The following is a 21,615-nucleotide window of genomic DNA, read 5'->3' on the forward strand; positions in this document are numbered from 1 at the left end:
ATTAAAACCTATGAAATATGTGGCTAGGAGGGGCTCTCCCAGTTATTTTAAATTAATAATTTATGTGTTCATGTTGAAAAGTCCTAATATGTACCTTTTCTTCTTACGCACTGAAATAAGTAAATACAAAGAAAACCACATTGTGGCAGTTTAAAATACTGAGTGAAAAAACTGAGACTTTGCTTTAATGAAATAATTGATACAGTTAATTTTTAATGAACTCTCAAATATTTCCAATGAAGCAAAATCCTTGTTGGAAAAAGATTCTCCTAGAATGTAATTCATTGTAATGAATATATTACTATCATTAAAGAACTAAATATTTTAAGAGCTGCACAGGAGATGAACATCTGACTACTTCCACTAAATTAATAATAGATTTTCTTTCTGAAGCATCTCCATTGTTTTTAATCCCCGACTTAAAAATGCAAGAAAGGCACAATAGATTTTACAAATATGAAGTATTTATTTATTAAAAAGCATGTTATTTGCACAGTTCAGGTTTGCATTCTAAAGTTTGCCACGGTCATAGAGAATTTTAATGGCAGGAAGGTTTTGCTGCCGTTGAAAAGGCTAAAAAGATTTCTTTGACTAAGATAACAGATTAAAAACTAAAATTAAGGTGAAACAGCCCACTGATGTTGTTTTGAGAAAAAAAAAAAAAGTCTCGAAAGGTAAGAACCAGGTGAAGTGTTATATCTAGATGAGCATGGAAGTAGTTTTTAAAGATTTCTTAACACACCTCAATTCAGCATCCTATCCTAACGCAATTTTGTTTCTTCCCAAAGGGATTTTTGTGCATCAAGACCGAAAATAATGATCATGGCTAACACCAATGCCAACATTTTGGAAGAAGCTTGCTAAAACAGCTGTAGGGCAGTTAAGTGTCAGAATAAGCCTTGGACTGAAAAAGGAAGACGACTTAATTGTCTTGACAACCTGGCAGCATTTTCTCACCTAATACAGGCAAAGATTAGGTTGTAGGAGAAATGTTGCATAGCAGTCTTACTGTTTGTTTGGAACGAGCCATGAGTCATGTTATTCACACAACTTATCAGAGCAGAATTGGGCTTACAGTTCAAAACTTTTGAAACTGGTATAAAACATGTGCCAGGAGTGAAGTTCCATGTCCTGGGCTTCTTTTCACAGCAAATGGCCCACATACATGTTTTTTTTTTAAAAGAGAAATAAGCTAACTTTAGACTGACTGGGCTCACAAGCATATATTGAAGGCAGTATTTTAAAAAAAGGACATAGTGCTAAATACAGTTTTCAGCAAGCTGGCACAGGTGGTTTTGAACTGAATCAAAAGTCTTCCATCAAAGGAATGGAAGAGAAACTAGAGCTTTCCAAAGAAAGCTGAAGACTGCAGCTTCTTCCCTCCAGTAGTTGCGGGACCTCCAAACTTTTGTTGTACAATTTGCCTTGTCCTAAGACCAGGTTTCTAACCAAACAAGGATCTGCAGCTCCACTTGGCATCACAGGACTGTAAATGGCAATGGAAATGGAGCTGTAATCCCAAAAGGGGGTTTGAGAAGGAACACTGAAATGGTTTTCACCAGTGTAATGGATATTTTTGTAGGAAAAAAAAAATTGTGCAGGATGTTGTAGATGGATTAGGAATTTGAGCATGTACCAAACCAGTAACTATATGTCTTTTCAATGCTCGGGGAAATGCATCCAGAATTATCCCTAGGGTTAACGTCTTCCTGCTGCAAAATGAACATGCAACATATATAAAATGCAAGAGACTGTTCCCCTTTAATTTTTTTTAAATTCTTTTAACATATGGAAGACAGATTTTTAAATGAAAAGAACCCAAACAAAGGCAAACTAGTGATTTGTTTTAAAAAACAATAATGGGGTTGGTGTTGTGTGAAGGCTAAACACTGAAATAAGGAATCTGAACTGTGAATGTCCATTCCTTGCAATGAATTGCAGTATCATGCTTTGAAAGTTATCTCTGTATATGCAACCTTGAGATTCATTTCACAGAGAAATCGAAGACATGCCTCAAATGTCTGTTGTGTGAGATAGGCATATGAAGGAGACTGAAATCACTAGAAGACATAAGTAAAAAAAAAAAAAATCAGCAATTTTAAAATAGCAGGAAAAATAGCTAAGATTTTGGGATGATCTACCTTGAAGTTTTACCTATTGACATCAAAAGAAAAAAAAACCTAATTAAGACTGAGTAATCTTGTTGCTATGCTTCTATACTAAAATTCTTCTTCCTTTAGTTATACCTGCCCTCTCAGAAATCAGTTAATTACTATATGTTGTAATCATAAGGTAAGAAGCGAAGAAATGATTTGTTACATCTAGCAGCATCTTCCAATCTAATTATCAGAGCTATGTATTTTGCGTACAATTTAACTAAAATCTTACGTAGCTGTCAACTACAGCAATTATTTTCCAAATAAGAGCTTGAAAAAAAATATCCTTTGTTCAAATGTGTTTACTGTAATTTTTCTTCATTTATGCTTATTTATGAAACAACACATACAACAGAGGTGGCAAAGTAACCAGGTTTAAACTAATTAAAAACCATGCAATAATCTCTGAAATTGCTTAGTAAAGATGAAATATAGTGGGCTTCAGTTCAGTTTGCTTTCATTTTTCTTCCTCAGATTTCCTTCCGAGTTGCTCACTCACAAGTAATATGTTTAAGTTCTTTATAAGTACAAGTAGACTCAGCTGTAACTGCTAATTTGATGTTGTACCGCAAGTACAGCATAATTGCAAGCAGGCAGACCACCAGGGGAGTTCTGCATTATCCTGGTTTCACTTAAGAGGGCAAAATTGTCCAAGGAATGAATAGAAAATGCCCACTATTAAAAATAAATTAAAAAAACCCCGAACAACTAAAGCCTAAAAAACACCAAAACAGGAGCAGCTGTCAGAATTTGACAACTGTTGAAACATACTCTTTTAAAATTCAAGAAAAATCTGTAAGTGCATGTTAGATACTTGTTGCCAAGAAAATGATGCCTTTGTTATTAAAAATATCACTTATAATGCAAATGAGAGGAATTGTGTGTTAAGGTGAAATCTAAGGGATGGAGCTTGTCTCCGCACTGGTTATTACAAAATATTGAAATGACAGTTTCAGAGCTTCTATCAATATGTTAGGATATCAAACAGCTTGAAGACAGTCAAACAGGAGATAAACTGAAAAAAGGACAGAAAAGTAATGAAGTCACTCCATCGAGTTTTTCTTCCTGAAAACTGATGTAAAATATTTGAATACTAATACCTATTTTACACTACAAACCTGAAGTAGAAAAATCTATTTTTTCCTGATTTCTTATTTTTTTAATCCATTACATCTTTCTGCATAATTGCCCCTTCTTTATTAACTGAGAAAATAACGAAAGAGTAGTTTGATAGGAAAAAGATTCAAGAACATAATTTTAGCCAAGTTTGCAATTGCAAGCTAATTGATCTAAAATTTTCAGTCTGCATTAGGATGTCACAGAAAGACTTGCTCTTCTGTTTTCTGGCTTATGCCGCTTTAAAAAAAGCTAACATATGCTCGATATTTTGAAAGCCATTTGATTACTTGAATATTGGCATTTGAAATTAAATATGAATTACTTAAAAGCCCATTTAAAAACTACAGCATTACCAGACAATTTAGCTGTACACTTTAGAGCCAAAAGCTTCCTGTCTTTTATTACTTTTCTGTTTTTCAGATGTGTATAGCAGTGGATACCCTTATAATAAGTAATTAAATAATGCTGCCATTACTTGAAATTCTATTATTATTAATGCCATTTCAGGATGGTATTAATAAATTGATGATTTAACTTGCCTATGGCTAAAAATTAGCTAATAAATTACTACATCAGGTTAGTATTTGAGATTATGTGGTTTTGTTTAATCATTCATAGCAATTTCATCTAACATAGGAGACACCAAAATCTCTTCAGAGCATTTACTAAAATGTGCCTGTCCACCCACCCGCCCACACACCCACCCACCCATCATTCTTTTTCTTTTGCTTTTCAGGGTAGAATTTTCCAGGCGTTTTAGTATCTTTCAGAATGGCTTGAGATTCCCACAGAAGACAACAAAAAGTTTGAAACTGTGACATCTACTTGAGAGAAAATGAGAGTGAAAAAACATGCTGTGGGGCTCTCACTTGGTAGTTAGAATAATGGACCATCAACATCTTATGTCAACACAGTCCTCAAGGTCCTGAAATCAGTGCCACACATGCAGTGATACACCTCATGATAGCAGGTCTTCAGCACTGCTCAGTTTCAAAAATAAACTTTCCTTGTATATTCATATAAATACACAACCCCCTTATTATTTAAGCTTAAAAGCTGCATTAGAAACACTTGAGTAATTTAAATGAGTAATCCACTCCTATGGCAGGAGATTCAAATCGCAGTGACAAATGAATGTTCTGAACATCTACAGTACAGACATGCATTAGTGTATTTTTGACCCTTTCAAATCAATCAGCAGACTCAAAAATTCAGACAAAGGCCATGTAATAAGCAAAATATTATTTTCCCCTTGCTTGAATCCCTAACAGTCTTTCTTAAAGTGTTTGTAAAATGTTGCTTCCTCTATGAACTTCGATGTCTACCCAGTTAGTTCCCTTTCTTGGAGGTGTTTGTTCCAAGTCTAGCTTATGGCTTCCCTGCTGCACTGCACTGGAGTTTGAGGGGACTGATGAGTAACAGAAGGCTGTTCCAACAGCCTCACACCGTCTGCCTGCAACATCAGTAAGCTTAGTGTAGTTCTGTCTCCAAGAAATCAAATTCCTTTGAAAAGAAAATAATGCGTAATATTTAAAATAACTGAAGAATATGGATGACCAGGGTTTTTTTTTTACATTTCTTTCACAGAAATACTCAAAACAGGAGGTTCTAGATGCGTTGAAATTGATAGGAATTTTTGTTATTGGCCTCACTGAAGTTATGATTTCACATTACATTTAAAGAATATTTGTTGTATACAGTTATACAAAACTACACAACTTTGTTTCAACTTAGCTATGATCAAATTCAATAGTAATTTTGCCATGAAATTACATAGGAACAAAATTAAGGCACTGTTTCTTTGAGGTTCTCACTCAACATATTAACTACAGTACATGTGTACTACTATTTTTCTATTTATTATGAGACAAATTCTTAAAACTGCTCAAAACCAGTGCGCTAAATATCTGTATAGTATCAGCTCCTGTATAGCTGAATACATGTAATATCGTTACATTTTACATTACTATTCCAAGCATTAATGTTGCAACCTGAAGTAGTCCCATCCAAATAATCTGCCCTCCTCATTACTATCAGATTATTTTACTACCAGCAGAGGTTTTTAATGACACTAGGTATCATTTGCAAGACACTGAAGGGTTAATCCCTCTGCTTTAAAAACACTAGAGTTGTGCTACTGAACAAGGACAAAAATAGACCACAAGAAAAGAATGCAGACCATTCAAGACATGACTTTGAGGGCCCGGTACAGCAAAAGGGAGCTAATGCTGACTATTGTAACTGCATTTGGCATTTGGGACATGGCAGACATTAGTTGCCTAATGCTGGAAGGAGAACTTTAAGTCTTCAGTCATACCTTAGGACAAAGTGGAAAAACTTCAGAGTTTTTCATTCTGTGAGAACCGAACAGCTACTGCATGTCCCTTACTCCTTAGTGCAGTTGTGTGATCTGTAGAAGACTCAGAGAGGCAGGTATGATACAACTAATGCTCAGGAGAAAAACAAATGATTTGAATGGAATTTGGGGACAACATAAAATGAAGTCTTTTAAGTGAATTGCTAAATGATCTTATGCTAATTCAGAAGGAATGTGCTTGGAAAAATTAAGAAAACAAGGCTCATGGGCTCTTGGACTTCACCCAAATTTGGAAATTTAAGAAGTCTTAGATGATGAAGACTATGTCCCACCTCCAATTATCTATAGAATCTCTAGACAAACCTTTCCTAAAGTGCTATCAGGCTGTGTCACTGAAACCTGAGAGAAACACTGATTTTGAGAACACGAAATTTTCCAAATGAACTGAAGTTGGAGATGGAGAAAACCAAAGTGATCAATTTCCTTTTAGAGCAAGGTTTCGGCCCAGAATTTGAGGCAGCCTGTCTCTCATTATAGCTACATGTACATCTAAGCGTGTCAGTTGTTCACTCATTTGCATGAGCTTTACATACCCAGAGGTTCTCACAATTCAAGGTTTGGTTCATCTTTGCATTCACTTTAGAAGTGGTGCCACGTCACATCATTCTATTAACTGACATGGAGCATCCATAAATCTCAATATTAAAGAGCAAGAGAAAGAAGATGAAGAAGCAGGAGGGAAGAGAAGAAAGTCCTGATGTTTTCCTACCACAGGGCAGGCCCTGAAGAAACTAAGAAGAGAAGAGAAAAAAAGGAAAAGAAGGAGCTAGAGGACTGGCTCACTTACCTCTGAAATCTCAACACCATTGCAAACCAATATTCAAAGGTCTGCAGAAAATAGAGGAAAGATAAAGGGGGGAATAAGGTAGAACTCAAGAGGGGAGAATATGACAGAAAACAAAGAAAAGGGGCAGAACAGCACTGGTTATGGTTGTCCTGAGGCCAGCTAGCAGCTTAGATAATTGAAAAAGAAACAGAAATGCACCATACCTTTTCTTTGTCACTGGCTTCTCGAGCCACAGTAGAGCCCTGAAACAGAAAAAATGGATCTAAAAATGTGCATATGTCAGAAACTGATTTGAAAATGTTACGATAACAGGTCAAAAGTGGATGTTTTCTTCTGAACTTGAGAGCTGTTTTAAAGAAAGGTGATACAGTAAGTAGAATGCCCAGGGCCGCTGAACTGCTGCAATCACTTGAAGAAGATGTATCATGTGAGAAGAAAGATGGATTAAATCCTCAAATGCTCTACATATGTTCTCCTGACTGCTGGAGCTTCTTCATGTCTCATCCTCATTTTGAGACTATCATCCTAGAAGTTGCTGCCTTGCTTGGCAGACTTCTCATCTTTTTGTACCAATTTAGCTGTGTGGTTATGGAATAGCCTATTCTAGGTAATTATTTGGACATATGTAATACACATTTGAAAAAGATGTCACACAATATAAACACATAGAAATATTTAAAAGATCACAAAGTACAAACAAGAACAAAGCACCTCACAGCAACATGAAGTCAAAAGAAGAGATGAGACCAAATGTGGATTCACAAGATTTACAGTGCTTGCCAAAGATATTCTGGCTATTTAAATTTTATTTTTTTAATTTTTATTTTTTTTTTTTTTAAGCTTAGAACTAGTATGCAATATGGTGCGTTCTGAATAAACTGGAGGTGACCAAAAAATGGCTGTGTATACTTCCTTGCAAATTTCTTGGAGCAGGACCACACCTTTAAGTACCCAGAGTTTGTTTATCACATAATAATTTCTTGCAGTGCTATAACTACAAACGTGATAATTGGACACTGAAAGATGGGTAAAATCAGCTCTATAATTTGTTGGAAGGTATGCATTGTGTAAAGAAGTGCTGGAGTTCAGTCATGCTAGTTTAAAGAACATAAGGATTCCCAACCACATGTTTTTATATCACGTTTTATGCTGTTTGCAGAGAGAAACTTAGAAAAGATGGAGATAAAATATAAATGGGGCTGTACATCTTAAGTTATTATGTATGGCACAGCAAGCAGGGATTTCATTGCATTGTATCGTTAACTGCTAATAAAGCCTAGTGAAAGTCTGACATTTTAGTTTACTAAACTTTTTATGTTTACTTTTTATGTTACATAAAAATACACTTTTTATGTTGTATTCCGTGCTCCAACAGACTATTTGGCCTAAAAAAAGATCAGCTGAAAACCAAACTGGAGGGAAAAAAGTGGATTTACAATAGTAAAAATTAGGGAGATTGCCAAATTTGACATTGAAGTTATTTTAATAAATTTTAATAAAATACCTCAGTGGCCAAGAAAATACCTCTGAAATCCTAGGCCGATCTGTGGTCTCTTAGTATCTGCACAGGTAAAGACTTGCGCTACAAGTGAGCTCTAAGCTAGTGTCAAAAATACTCATGTATGAAAAAGGACTCAACCTACAACCGTAGATGCTGTAGCAATGAAAGTAAAGAAAACGTGATTTATAATACGTGCAGTGTCACTACAACACTACTAATACTCAGTGAAGGAGTTAGTTTTGAAGAATAATGTGATATTGACGTTAAATTTAAATTGCAAGAGAAGTTTACCTTTAAAGCAATTCAGTCCAGCTGGACAAACTGAATAGAGTATAGAAGCATTCACAGAGGTAAATTTATGATACCAACGCTAAGAACATGCTTTATATCATTTGTTTCTTTCTGTTGTGCTTTCCCCCCTTTTTTAACGCATCTGGACATTACAATGCTCTAAAACACATACAGTTCTCAAAAAAATGTCTTGCTTGAGGAAACTCTGCTGTCAATGGTACTAAATACCAAAAAGTCAGTTGCTGACAATCTGGAAATCAGTTCTTACAAATCACGTTCAGTCAACTATCTAACCAGCTGCTAGGTAGGTACCTGACAGGAGGAAAGGATGGTGTGCACAGCATTACAAATGTCTTAATACAGAATGCTAAATAAACACCTTAAAACAAGTTTGCAGATGCACTTAGCTGTTCAACACAAAAACATGCTAGAAAGAAGTAGGTTTCTAAGGGGTGACTTCATGGAGGAAATTAAAATACAATCCCTTAGGTAAGTAAAAAGACTAAGACTACACTTCGGACATTAGTTGTAGGCACTGTGTATTAACTATTTGCAAAATAACGAGCAGATAAACCTTCTGAAAAAACCCTAAAATACACCTTATGATAAAAGCAACAGAAATTTTTGTTTTTAAGAACCTTCTCTTTTTAAATTGGATTATTTTAAAAATATGGAATAAAATATGGAGCTTTTGGAGTAGCGATGTACTTTGTTAGTAGCAATTTATTGGTTTAACTTATGATGATATTTAGTTATTTTATAAAAGCCCTCTGCAGAATCAGCTGTGGCTTTCCATTATGTTGATAAAGACCTACAGGAAGCAGAATTACTATTGGATATGTGTGAAGGGGGTCTACCTTTAACCATTACTTACATTTAACAAACACACCCACTTAAATGGCTCTCTTTGAAAATGCACAATGCAAATAAATTTGCACAATTTTGATAAAACCATCCTTCAGTTTTGCTAAACCCAGATGCAGAAATAAACCAGTTAATGCTGGCTCTTACATAACACAACTTAAAATTAATTAAAATTCTGAGCAATATTCAAGCACCAACATAAGCTAACATTTATAGTAAAGATTTTTTCAGCTACTTCGTCAGTTATTTCATCAGCAGTTATTTCTCACCTTTAAATCGTATTTTCTATAAACAGATAAACGGTGGCTGAACACGTTTCTCGTAACAATCATATATACTTCAACTCCATCAACAGTAAGCCGGTACATGCCCAAAAACTGGGGAAGAAGTGTATTCCCATGACACTCCACAATAAACTGCAGGAGCAAAAGAAAAGAACAGAAGTGAGGGTGGATATATATTATATAAATATATATTTATACTTTTTTGAAGACAAAACACCCAGAAACAACACGTTTATTTGCTGAATATGTATTTGTGTGGAGACAAACCTCGAAAAGAGTCAGGCCAAAACAATCCCCCTCATTGGGAGGTTACCCTGCTTTTTAGGCCAGTGTGTGAAAATTAAAATCTTGAACTGCTTAATTTGTAACTCCTCACTTCTACAGAAAACCTCATAGAAAGAGCAGGCTCCATTTGACAGACCTTTCCACTTTTATGGTCCAAAAAGCACACTTAATGCAAGTAACATATTTGGACCCAGTGTCAAAACCCAGAAATGTATTTTCGAACATCATACTGCTGCATTTTGTACCAGATTATATGTAATTGGTATGTTTGTCTGTTCTCAGTATTTGTTTACTATGATGAACGTTTATGGTGCTGTCACCAGCAAGGGGTATTATTTATAATCACCAACTTTCTGCTAGTTCCTATGTGACAGTTGCATTTCAGGGTCAATAGAGTTGAGTAGTGAAGTGCAAGATCCCTGTATTTTTTATTTATGAATGACTGTATTTCCTTAAGGTCACCATATTCCATTACAAATGGGCTATTAACCTTGAAAAGATTTGCCACCTGCACCTGAAACCTGTCTTTTTTTTAAAAAATCACTTGCCTTACAACTAATAGTTTGAACTTCTATTGGAAAGACTACTGGAGGAAGCAGAAAAAGTACAGACTACATTGATGATGAGAACTATTAACAAATTAATATTTATTCCCAGAATAAAAATACCCATACTATATTAATCCTAAAACCAACTCAAACACATCACTCATATTTTGTGGAACCAAGGAAAATGATGTAAACCAGAAAAGGACTCACCAACTTATCTCTTTCTGTTATTACCAAGTCTCAAACAGAGGAACTTGAAGAAAATTTAAAAATTCAAGGCCCAAATCAGAAACGCAGAAACTAACCAACAGTCAGCTTTTAAAGAAGATCAGCTTTTAAACTTTCCATGAATACTGAAGTTTCTGTTTCTTTTGTGCCAGAGTGACCCAGTTATTGGAAACACATTATTCTAAAATACAGGAGACTTTAGAACAAGTCAATTGAATAAGCCATTTGAATTGCTTAACAAAGGTAGTTAGTATTTGGTAACAAGTAATATAACAAAGCTCTTGGAACCCTGGAGGTATTGCAGTTTGGGGCTCCTCTGTTAATTTTAAGGAATTTCTCTCACTAACTTTATACTGGAACCTTTTAAATGGAAAAATAAAATTAGAAAGATTTGAAAGTCCTGAAAACAATCCTGTCCAGCAAGAAACAAAAGGAACGAACAACAATAACGGAAATTGTTGACTGTGAATTGAACATAATTTTGACGAACAAGTCTGACACGTGAGCTCTGTTGAATTGTGCTGGCACAGTTTGGGGCTGTAACACTTCTTTCTGTTTGCCCTCTAGCTGTCCTGGAGGTTACAAGCCCTGAAGCAGAGAACATGGTCAAGATGCAGTTGTGCCACTTCACAGCAAAGCATTTTTAAGCTCAAACTGCCTAAGAATGGGCAAAACATAAGCCACTGCAGAGGCTCAGTAAATACAAATCAGAATCTTTAGAAGGAAATAGAATTGTGTGCCCCAAAATACAAAGAAGTTTGACAGTAAAAGGCCACAAGAGCAATGTCAGTCCTGAGCAGTGCACAAAGATTGATTGGTTTGCACCTGAGAAGACTCCTGCATTTAACAGAGGCAGAAGTTTAGAGTTCTTCAACCGGAGGGTTCTCAATCATAGGGCTGTTAACAACCTCACAAACCAGTTTCAATGTGTTACAGGATACACAGCTCGTTTCGACCATCAGAAGTTTGTCTTGGAGGTCCAATCATCAAGTGAAATGAGAACTATTAATTATGAGGTTACAGAAAACTTGTTTAAAATACTAATCCCTATTAGTCAAACGACATTGATTTTTTTTTTTTTTTTCATAAACATCAAGTACTTGGCATATATCCTAAAGGTAAATACTTTTCTAATGCTTTATAGAAGGTGGGAAGGATTCTTATAAAAACATTTCCTGAGTGATTCCTTCTCCAAAATGGTTAGGTTCTTCAAGGATGGTCAAGAAGAGTTTAGTGTCACAGAACTTCAGGCCACTCAACTCTTTAATGGATCCAGCCATTCCTCATCTTATGGCTCTTAAGTACAGAACTTAAATTATAATAAATGCCATTATTTCAATTTACCATACAGGAATCCAAGACATGGAAACTATATGAAATCACATAAGAGAGTTTGTGCCATGTGAAGGAACAGCAGCTAGGCCTACGTACCAGACTACGTACCCTGCCCTTCCTCTCTGCTTCTAGGGTCACAGTCTTGACGCTTAAACTATCTCTTCAACCCTAGCTAGTGCTAGCTCTCAGATTTTAAACTTTCTGGTCCTAAGGGTACCCCATCTGTAAAACAGCAATGTCATTAATACAGAACACGTGCAACATACCCACTGCAATAACATGAAATAAATCCTTTGGTCAGCAGCACACAACCTCCTCCCAAACTGTTCTGCATCATGTAACAGGGAGAAAAAAGGCAATTAATGAGTCGCTTAAGTCCTATTTGTACATTAGGATTAGCCATTTGCTGACACTGTTGTTTCACTTTAATGTCTTACAAACAAGCCTTCTGAAAGGGCAGTGTTACTAGCATGCAACACAGGACATGAAATGGTATGCTGGTAGTGCTCTTCACTTAATAAAAAGGGACTTGGCCATGTTCTTGCAAACTTCCAAGGGACCTTCTCAAAGCAGACTATGTACCACAACAGTTGTTTCCTATTCACTGCCGACTGTAGACAGTCCTGCCATTGCAATTTAAAGAAAAGCCCCTAAAATGATTTCAGTGTTTCCCATGACATTTCTTATCCTGATGGGGAGACAAAGGAAAGAGGGAGGAATGCCACTTGCTTTCAGCATCTACAAGGTTGGTCTAGAACTTCCTACCTTTGAAACTATCAATCCCCCATATCTGCATCACAGAGGAGGCAAAACGTGTCATCTGTTTGGGTGGGAGTCCAGCAGGACTTGCACTGGTGACTGTGGTTGGCAGATTTTCAATTTGTCCATCTTGATATAAATGAAGTAGCAATTTAGTCACCTCAAGGTGCTTTTTAGGAATGATTTCCTGAAGTTTCCCACTCACAGCTGGAATAAAAGTGAGCCTAGAAAATAAGCCGGTACATGCTTAACAGGACTGCTAAATTTCAGTGGAAGAAAAGACCTTCACTCCTTTATGTTAATTCTTTCTAAAATGAACATTAAAACAATTCTACCAAGCAGCCTTGCTAAATAAAACTGTAACACTTAGCTAATACATTTATAAGTCCTTATATCCAGTAACAAAATCCATCTTTTTTAAAAAGAGTGTTGTAATAAACACCTCATCATTTTTTGTTAATTCAGACAAATTTCATTTTTCTGCACAGCATAAGGACAATGTTACCATTAACAAAATAAAGTATCATCAGCATGTTGACACATTTTATCAACTGTGCAGCATAGGTTTCAAATACATAATTTTCTGAACTCCCTTGAACCTCATGCTTAAAGCTCAAAACTAGTAAGAAATTCTTTATGACCCTATATTCTTGTTAACTTTTGTATAAATACAGCTTCAAGATTCCTTAAGAAGAACAGAACTTCTCCTATCTCATTTTACATGAAAATTAGGATTCTTAGGTTCTTGCTTCCCCACAGTTACACCAGTAAGTTACCATGATGACTGAAAGATTATAAAATGTATACAAATTATTGGCAAAGAAGTTATGCCAGTTTTAGCTCTTTTTAGAAAAACACAGGGTAAAATTCCCATTTCTACTCTTTCTTCTCCTCCCCTTGGAATGACATTGGTGAAGACTAAATCCTGAATTATGTCTATCTTGGTTCTATGTGAAAACTTAATGTTCCTATTTCTCACTGATAGGCCTGTTTTTGCAGACATTAATTCAGACATACACAACATGTATATTATTTTAATGATTTTCTACATCATGATTAAGGCAATCATACCTGAATTATCAAATGCTTATGTGACAAGTCTATACATTCATTAGGATACTTTCATTAAAGAAACTGAATGGCAAGTGATATAATTATTTAAAAACATTTTAGGCTTTGTGAATGACAAGACGTTGACACTCCTTTTGTGGCCTCAATTTTCTCTTTCAAATCCTCTTGCCTGCAGTCAGAAATAGCCTCCACCAACGTGTTGTGTGCACATGCATTGACATGTAGAATCACTCCCCAAAAAGGAGGTTGAGAACCTTGTATATAACCTTGCATTATATCATGTTTCAGAATATTATTCTGCTTATTGCCATTTTCTTGAACCCTAATAATTTCACAGCAAATTATCCACTGGCTACTTACGTGACACATCGAAAGGATTAACTAATCAAACTAGAGCAACACGATAGGAAGTTATAGATTTTCAAGGCACATAAAGCTGTTTTCTTCTAGTAAGTAATGTAAGAAAATAATTTCATTTAAAGAAGTGTTCAATAAATACACAGATTTTCAGATACAAGCCCTATGACTCGAAGCCTTACATTTTACGTTGTTTTAGACTTCGGCCGGTGTTAATTTTACTTCAAAGTGCAATGTAATCTAAATGTTACCACCATGTGTGATTATCTAGGTTGCAGATCTGCTATCAGAAACATACTTGGTACTGCTACAATCAAATGAGTCACTGGGCATGCAGTTTCTTCTGAAAGTGCTGTGTACAGCATCAGGAGTTTACAGACATAAAATACATAGGAAACACATACTGGTGAAACCTAGGCCTCAAAAGAGCCACGTTCAGCCAAGTCCATTCTGATATTTTGTGTAGTTAAGGTATTTACCTATAAAGTTTCACATCTTTTAGTGAAGATTTTTGGTAGCGGTTCCAGTCTGTGGTTGTATGGCCCTTTTGCATATTGCCCTTTTACAATTCCATCTGATGCTCATGCTAGTGAGTTTCCCACTTTCAGGGTCACCTATCCTATAGGAAACAGTGGGCCCACGGATGCAAGTGAAATGTAGATTCGAATGAGAGCAGATATATTCTCATGTCTACTTTTTCTGCTTCTGGTTTTTCATATCAAAGGTGCTATATATCTGTTATCTTAGCACAGGGCAGAGGACATGTTCTGTGCAGCTTCTTGACTCATACAAGGGACTGGCTGAAGGGCTTTTCTTAACTGCGTTTCTTTGGAAACCTCCCATAAATCTTTACCTCTTACTACATTAGGTCATACAGAGAGTCAGGGTCACCATTACATGGTATGTGTCCTTCATGCACATTTGTACTTAGATAATAGTACATTATATTGCCTTGCTTTGCCTTTTTACCTACCCTTTCCCTTCTTTTTGAGATACATACAGATGCAACTCATGAAGAAAAAGGGAGGAGCTGGGAGGAAGCAAGCCACTGATAACCTGTGCAAGTAATGACACGGAGGGAGGATGACACAAACTTAGATGTAGCTCTGCCTTAGCAACCTACCGGCTTGATGTCAGCCCATCTCAGTGCAAACTCCTAGACACCTAGTCCCCACTTTCTTTTCTGGGGTATTCTCCAGCCTATGTTTAACAGATTTGTGACAAAATTGCTTTTAGCCTATGGTAATGTTTTTCTACCTATTTATGATTTTAATGTTTTCTCCTATCTTCCACTCAATATTCCTTGATTCCTGCACAGGCCTGAACCCTGATCTTCTTGTAATTTCCCCCTTTTTCACCTTACTGCCTGCATTTCCCCCCGCCCCCCCCTTTCATTTCCCTTCCTGTTTCTTTCATATCTTTTTCCTCTCCAAAAGCTAAGGTAAGATTTTTTTTCCCTGCTTTTGTCTTCTCTTTTATGCTTTCATTTCCCCTTTTTAGCTCATTCTATTCTTTCCTTTCTTCCCATTCACCTCCCCATGGTTCTGCTGTTTGCTGCCTCCGGTAAATGGGCAGTCCCTCTCCTTTACCACTATTCACTATTTCTGCTGGTTGCCAGGGAAACAAACAGGCAGTGCAATAGTTGTCAGTTCTGCATACAATTACCTGTGTAAGGAAGAGAAGTGCTGTCAACAGGGACAGCCACCTATAGAAAACCTAAAGGGTATCTGCACTCATGAGTAGTTCTATACTGGAAGGCTTGTGTGCTAGAAATTCCCTCTTGTTCACCTGCTTCGATATGGCTTCTCAGTTTCTTTTCTTTACTGAAGTCACCTGGGTGTCAGCACTGAGAAATAATAAATCCCTTTTGAAGTCCATTTTAATGAAAAAGAAGAAGAAAAAAAAAAGGTTTCCAAAGGTTTTTCTTTTTCTCAGACACTCAAGTTTGCTTTAATTTATTTCTAAAAATTTCTATCCTGCCTGTCATCTATTCTCAAAGAGCACAGGACTCTGCTTTTATACCAATTTAAGATTTAAAGCAAGTTTATCTCACTGGGAAGGGCAGGTTATCTTGATTCAGACATATCAGAAACTAGAACATCCACCTACATAATTTTACTCAACTGTCACTGATTTCTGCCCCTGAAAATCATATTTGTAGTTTAGAAAATATCTACATATATATTGATATCTGCTGAATAGTATACTTTGCAATTTAGGTAAACTGATAAGCTTTTTGCACAGGACAATACATCTAAAAGAAATATATAAACATACCTTAAATATATGCTGAAATTAAAACTTTTCCTTTAGGAGGAAGGAGGGTATTACCTGTTCCTTGAACATAGGGTGAAATCCTGGCAACACACAGATGGCACTGCTGAGCTCTCCTTTAACAATGTCAAAGAGAGCGGTAGGTTTAACTCCTTTTTTCTGGTCCATGCTCTTGGGGTCAGGAGCATAGGTTTAAAATCACACCAGATTTGGAGGTATTTCAAATAAATGTTTGATTTTGCTCTCAAATACTATTTGAGTATTTAACATGAACATGCTTAACTTACACAATTTTACATGGTCAAACTACATCTACAAGCCCATACAGCAACAGCTTTTCTAATATATGAAAGTCTGACCCATTTAAGCCTAACAGTGGTTGTAGTGCATTTGAATAAGTAAATGATGTTCAGCTGAAGTAACACCTGAGGAGTAGCAAGGAGCCTTCCACTGATAACTGGTAGTATACCAATAATATAAGCAGCCCAAAACAATTGCAAATTACCATTAAAATGTAACTGAAAGCAGTATTTCACACTATGTATCAGAAAATAATACAGTAGTTAGAAACTGGCTAGCATAGAAATTCAGAGCATAAGAACCTAACACATCATATATATTTGGGTTAAGCGTAACACTTAGAAACCTAGCTGGTTCATGCTCCAGGCCATTTTTTCTTTCAGTGTAGAAAGAAGGCTGGTCCATGCACAATGGACTCTACAGTCTAGTCATAAATAACATGATGCTTTGCAACTTCAAGCATGGAGAAAGACATTATTCCTCCCGTTTTCTTAGAAGTGGTGGGCTTAGTGGGCTTTTTTAGTGGGTTTTTTTTGGTTTTTGTTTGTGTTTTTTTAAACTTTGAAAGAGAAAATAATGATCTCTAGTGTTTCTACTCAGTACTAAAAGCGTCAGACTCATCTGATGAGTTGACAGAAAGTGTCAGTGTTTAGACTGAAGTGTTTACCATCTGTCTGAGGTTATGGGCCTGACTGCCACTAAAAAAAAAAAAAAAAAAAAAAAAAGGGCATCACATCAGACACAGTAAATGAACGAACTCAACTCCGTTTTGGAGAGCAACTATAATTTACAATTGTCAGGACTATTATTTCCAATTCAAAAATTTTAATTTGGAATTCCTATATATACTTATATACTGTTACTATAGTAACTTCTGACACTGCCTCAAACCTGGTTCGCTTTTAGTTATTTACACATTTCTAGTCGACAGCCTTAGGCTTGGAATTTGTTCTTTTTGGTTTTACTTTTGATAGCTTTTTAAATTTTAAATAGTAATAATAATACTGTAAATTGTGATGCACCTAACTTTGTTACCTTTGCAAAATGCCATGCGATATTACAATGGAACTCTACCCAGAAAGAAGAAAGCTAATAACTCAGCAAAACTAAGTTATTTTATTTTCATTCCTAACAAGTTACTAACCATTTTGTTTCCTGAAAATAACCTGATTTCTCCAAGGTGTACAGTCATGTCCATTATAATTCTGGTTAATTGAAACCCAGGCAATCTAGACTTAGTATTTTTAGACTTACAAGTGTTTACAGACTATGCACAATTCCTGCTCTATTTGTAAATATCTAAATATACAGACTGTGTAACTATAACCTCAGTTCCCCACAGCTCCAAAGAACAGACAGGCTATTGCACCTTCAGACAGATGGGAGGGAAGAAGGATGGAAAGAATTGGATGGGTTTGTGGACTAAACATCTCCACAATTTCTAGTTACCAATAAAATGACCTTTATTTTTACTTTTCAGTGGCAGTCTACATGCCTCTTTCTAACCTTTTGGTGACTACTCAAAAAAATCATTGGTACTTGGAGTTGGGCTTTGGAGATGTTAATGGAAAAACTGCCCTGCTACATTTTGCTGCTGACCAACTAACTCCCAGATGCCTCAGCAGTAGCTTTGTAGTTCAAAATGGTGTAAGGAGACTGACAGTTATTTTGCAAGTGCCAGAGACAAAGACTAATTTGGTGAATGAAGAACATATCCAGTCTCTCACACTTCTGACTTGTCACGGTCCCCTCCCCAGTATTCTTTGTTTAAAGATAGCTCTCCTCTTGTGTTTATTATTAAGCAGTTCAAGCTGTCTTGGAGAAACGTTTGATAAGGCTTGTTTGGTCCCTAAGCAAGAGCAGAGGTACTTCCAAGGTCTAGAATGATTCTATCAGCTTAGAGCTGTTAGCCTTAATAAGGAAACAGGTGAGTAAATACGGTTTAAATGAAACTCAAGAGTTTCAACCTGGGGAAGAAACTTGGAATGAATTTGTAGTGGGGATAGGTGGGGGGAAAAGCCTGAGAAAGAGGAAAGATGATCTGTCATAAAAGGCATTTATTTTGCTCACAATCATTTCAGAAGTAACTGGAAGATAATTACTGCCTTCCTGGGCAGGTGAGAGAGGGTGCAAGATGCAGAGGGTTTTCAAGTTAGGTTCATAATGGATAAATGATCTCACTTTAGGTCCTCTGGGGGTACTTGATCTCTAAAAGGGGAGAAACAGCCTTCTAAAGTTCACATGAATCACCTCCCTAGCCTTCATGCACCTAAGAAAGTTTTATTCCTCCCAGGATGATCACTGCATTACATAACTGCGTCTGAACATGTCTGCATGTTCCCTGCCTTAGAAGGCTGAGCCTTTCAAATACAGCTCTGCTCTAAGAGCAGCCTGGCACAGGGTATGATGTAAGCACATGCCACTGGAAGTCCCAAACTAGTCCCAAACATGATCACACTCAGGCTGTGAAGCACACTTAACAGGGCCAGAAATTTTCATATATGTGCTACATGCTGCTGGTGGTCACTGAACTGAAATTGGAGAAAAGCTAACAAGCAGACTTTCCCCTAAAAATCCCATATTTGGTACTTCTGCGTGCAATTACAGTTAGCTTTGTTAACTGTGGCAATGATTACAATTAAGGAAGACACTGGGCAATAAGGTAAGTATGTAGATCAGTACAGGGAACTTGACATTTCCTCTATTGGCAGGAAAGACTATGACAAAATAAAATTGAACTTAAGAGAACTTGCTTTATGGACAAAGATTTCCACCGGAGTACCAGTGCAGTCTCTGAAAAATCTTGCACTACTGCAACTATGCCATGCGACAGAACCATAAAGAACAATACCAGCGAATTAGACCAGTCTTGGACTGTCCTCCGGCATTAGTTCTGGAATCTGGCATCTGGAATGGAGTAACTCACACGCAAATTAAGGTCTCCTCTAAAACAGGATGATCATATTCAGGCTCTTAAGTAAGAACAGTAACTGGCCTCAGTTAATACCTTGAGCCTTGCCCAGAATTATCTGGGAGACAGCTAGCTGGCCCAAAGCAAAACCACAGCAGGGACCACTAATGAGCTCAAGTGCCAGTGGATGTTACGTGGCATTGCATTGCTCATTAGTAGAAAGGTGGTCTAAGGCCAGTCTTTGTAGGATGAATTGGTCAAGGGAATTATTAAAACCTTTCCACCAGGACAATGGGTTCTCTGCACTGTCAAGCAGGCTAAGTAAGTTCCACTTGTGAAAAACATCTAGAGAAATGGGAGGACAAGCTGCTGTACCTAGATTCCAAGCATTCAATTTCCAGCAGCAACACACAGGACACTGTATCAGCTGTCACCAGAGTTAATGGGATTTAATTGAGATTTTCTTTAATTAATTCAAACGATTTCATTCAGTATTGCTGAAGATACGGAAATTAATTTCATTTAAAAGGTCAATTATTAAACTGTCTCTGTGCTTGAGTTCCTCTGCATTTACAGCACTTTGTCTCAGAACTTGAGAGCACTTTACAAAAAGAAATAGATATCGTATCTTTATGAACCTTTTGGAGGCACCAATGAGAGCTTTCTCATATGAATGTTTTTCCAGTATAAAGTGAAATTAGATGCCTTGTACAGATAACTTTCATATCATTATTCCTTGTAACCTAGCCTATTATGAACTCTGATGTTTGAAAGCATTAATGGAAAGATTCCAAATTTTTAAGTTCATTCACGTCAGTGCTGTCTTCATTGACACCCTTGAAAGGAGATGACTGTTTGAAAAGCAGTATGATTTTCAGACGGATTAAGCCTCAAAATCTAACCATTAATACTATCTTCTAATACCGAATACAAAACAGACTAAAACTTTGATTTTGCTGCACTGCTTCATAGCTCAAATCCAATATTCTAAGTTTGAGAACTCTAATAAAAAATAAACCCCAAATTACAATTAGATGTTTTAAAAATTCTCTTCAGTAAAACTGTAATTAAGAGATAGTCTTATGAACATTTCTGTAGTGATGATATTTATCTACATTAAAACAAACCCATGGTGGTCCTGCATGTTATTTAAACATAAGAGCAACATACAGGGAGAGAAAAGAGTTCAGATCTAACTCATTGAAGGCTTCCCAAGCTGCTCTGGACTTGGAGGGCATTCAGCAATCTCCCTTCAACACAAGAAGAGCAGACAGGGAGACAGCCAAATAGCACCACAAAGATAGCTGGCACCTTCAATCCCAAGTGCCTTGAAAGTATGCTTTTCCCTCCCTTCCACCTCAAAAGATTACTTTAAAACTGGTTTTACAAAGGTAACAGTATTAAAAAAGCACCAAACAAAACCACTGCGAGACAAAAAAGAAACCACCTAAACCAGTGACAACAAAGCCCCAGCGCCAAATGTCCTGAAGTCTTTACCTGAAATCCCAACCCATGGAAGTGAGCAGGAAGACGGAAAGGATAAAAATCCCTCCTATTGGGTATCATATCATAGATTATTTTTAGAGGTTTTTCTGATTTCTGCAGCTTTAGAGCTTATTCAAACCGATCTAGGGCTAAGAAAATTAGCACTGATTTTATTAAGGCTTCTTGTGTTCCCCAGGTTCTGCTCCTCCCCATGCCATCCACACATATTATACACTGGCACTGTATGAAAGCTACCAAGCCTGATTTAAGAAATCTCCACTGTTCACTTTTGACTTTACTGTTGTTTATGGAAATGCACATTAGGAAAACCTGGGTTTTTTATTAGCAGGAATTTTACATTAATTATATGCAATTTTTCGTTTCTCATACAACACAACTTTAATTTTTTGAAATCTGCTGTTAGTGAAAGACAGAACATTCAGTCATCAGACCAGGAAGAAAGAGGTCACCTGCACCATTCACATACACAGACATCTCTCCAAGCTAGCACACAATAAGTAGCTTCAAGCCGGGAGTCCGCTAGCTGAAAGAAAGACCATCTTCCTAGTATGGCGAAGGAGCTTATGGCCTCCAAGTTAGTATCTCTGTACCACAGACATATAATTTTACTTAAAGCTAGCTTAGATATGTAGAGAAGTGCAGCCTTGTGAATTGCAGACCTC

The 21,615-nt window shown here is 36.6% G+C and overlaps 1 protein-coding gene across 2 annotated transcripts in view; it reads right to left on the bottom strand.

Annotated features, from left to right (window-relative positions):
- Positions 1-21,615, bottom strand: part of PIP4K2A (phosphatidylinositol-5-phosphate 4-kinase type 2 alpha) — a 115,209-nt gene that overhangs the window by 12,526 nt on the left and 81,068 nt on the right. For both annotated transcript variants that reach the window (XM_040589832.1, XM_040589833.1), the window contains 2 exons: positions 9,365-9,511; positions 6,643-6,681 (listed from right to left, as the gene is read on the bottom strand). In XM_040589832.1, the coding sequence (XP_040445766.1) occupies positions 6,643-6,681; positions 9,365-9,511 (186 nt within the window). The remainder of the gene's footprint in view (positions 1-6,642; positions 6,682-9,364; positions 9,512-21,615) is intronic.

This window comes from Falco naumanni, chromosome 4, assembly GCF_017639655.2.
Source record: "Falco naumanni isolate bFalNau1 chromosome 4, bFalNau1.pat, whole genome shotgun sequence".
In the NCBI taxonomy this organism is placed as follows: domain Eukaryota; kingdom Metazoa; phylum Chordata; class Aves; order Falconiformes; family Falconidae; genus Falco; species Falco naumanni.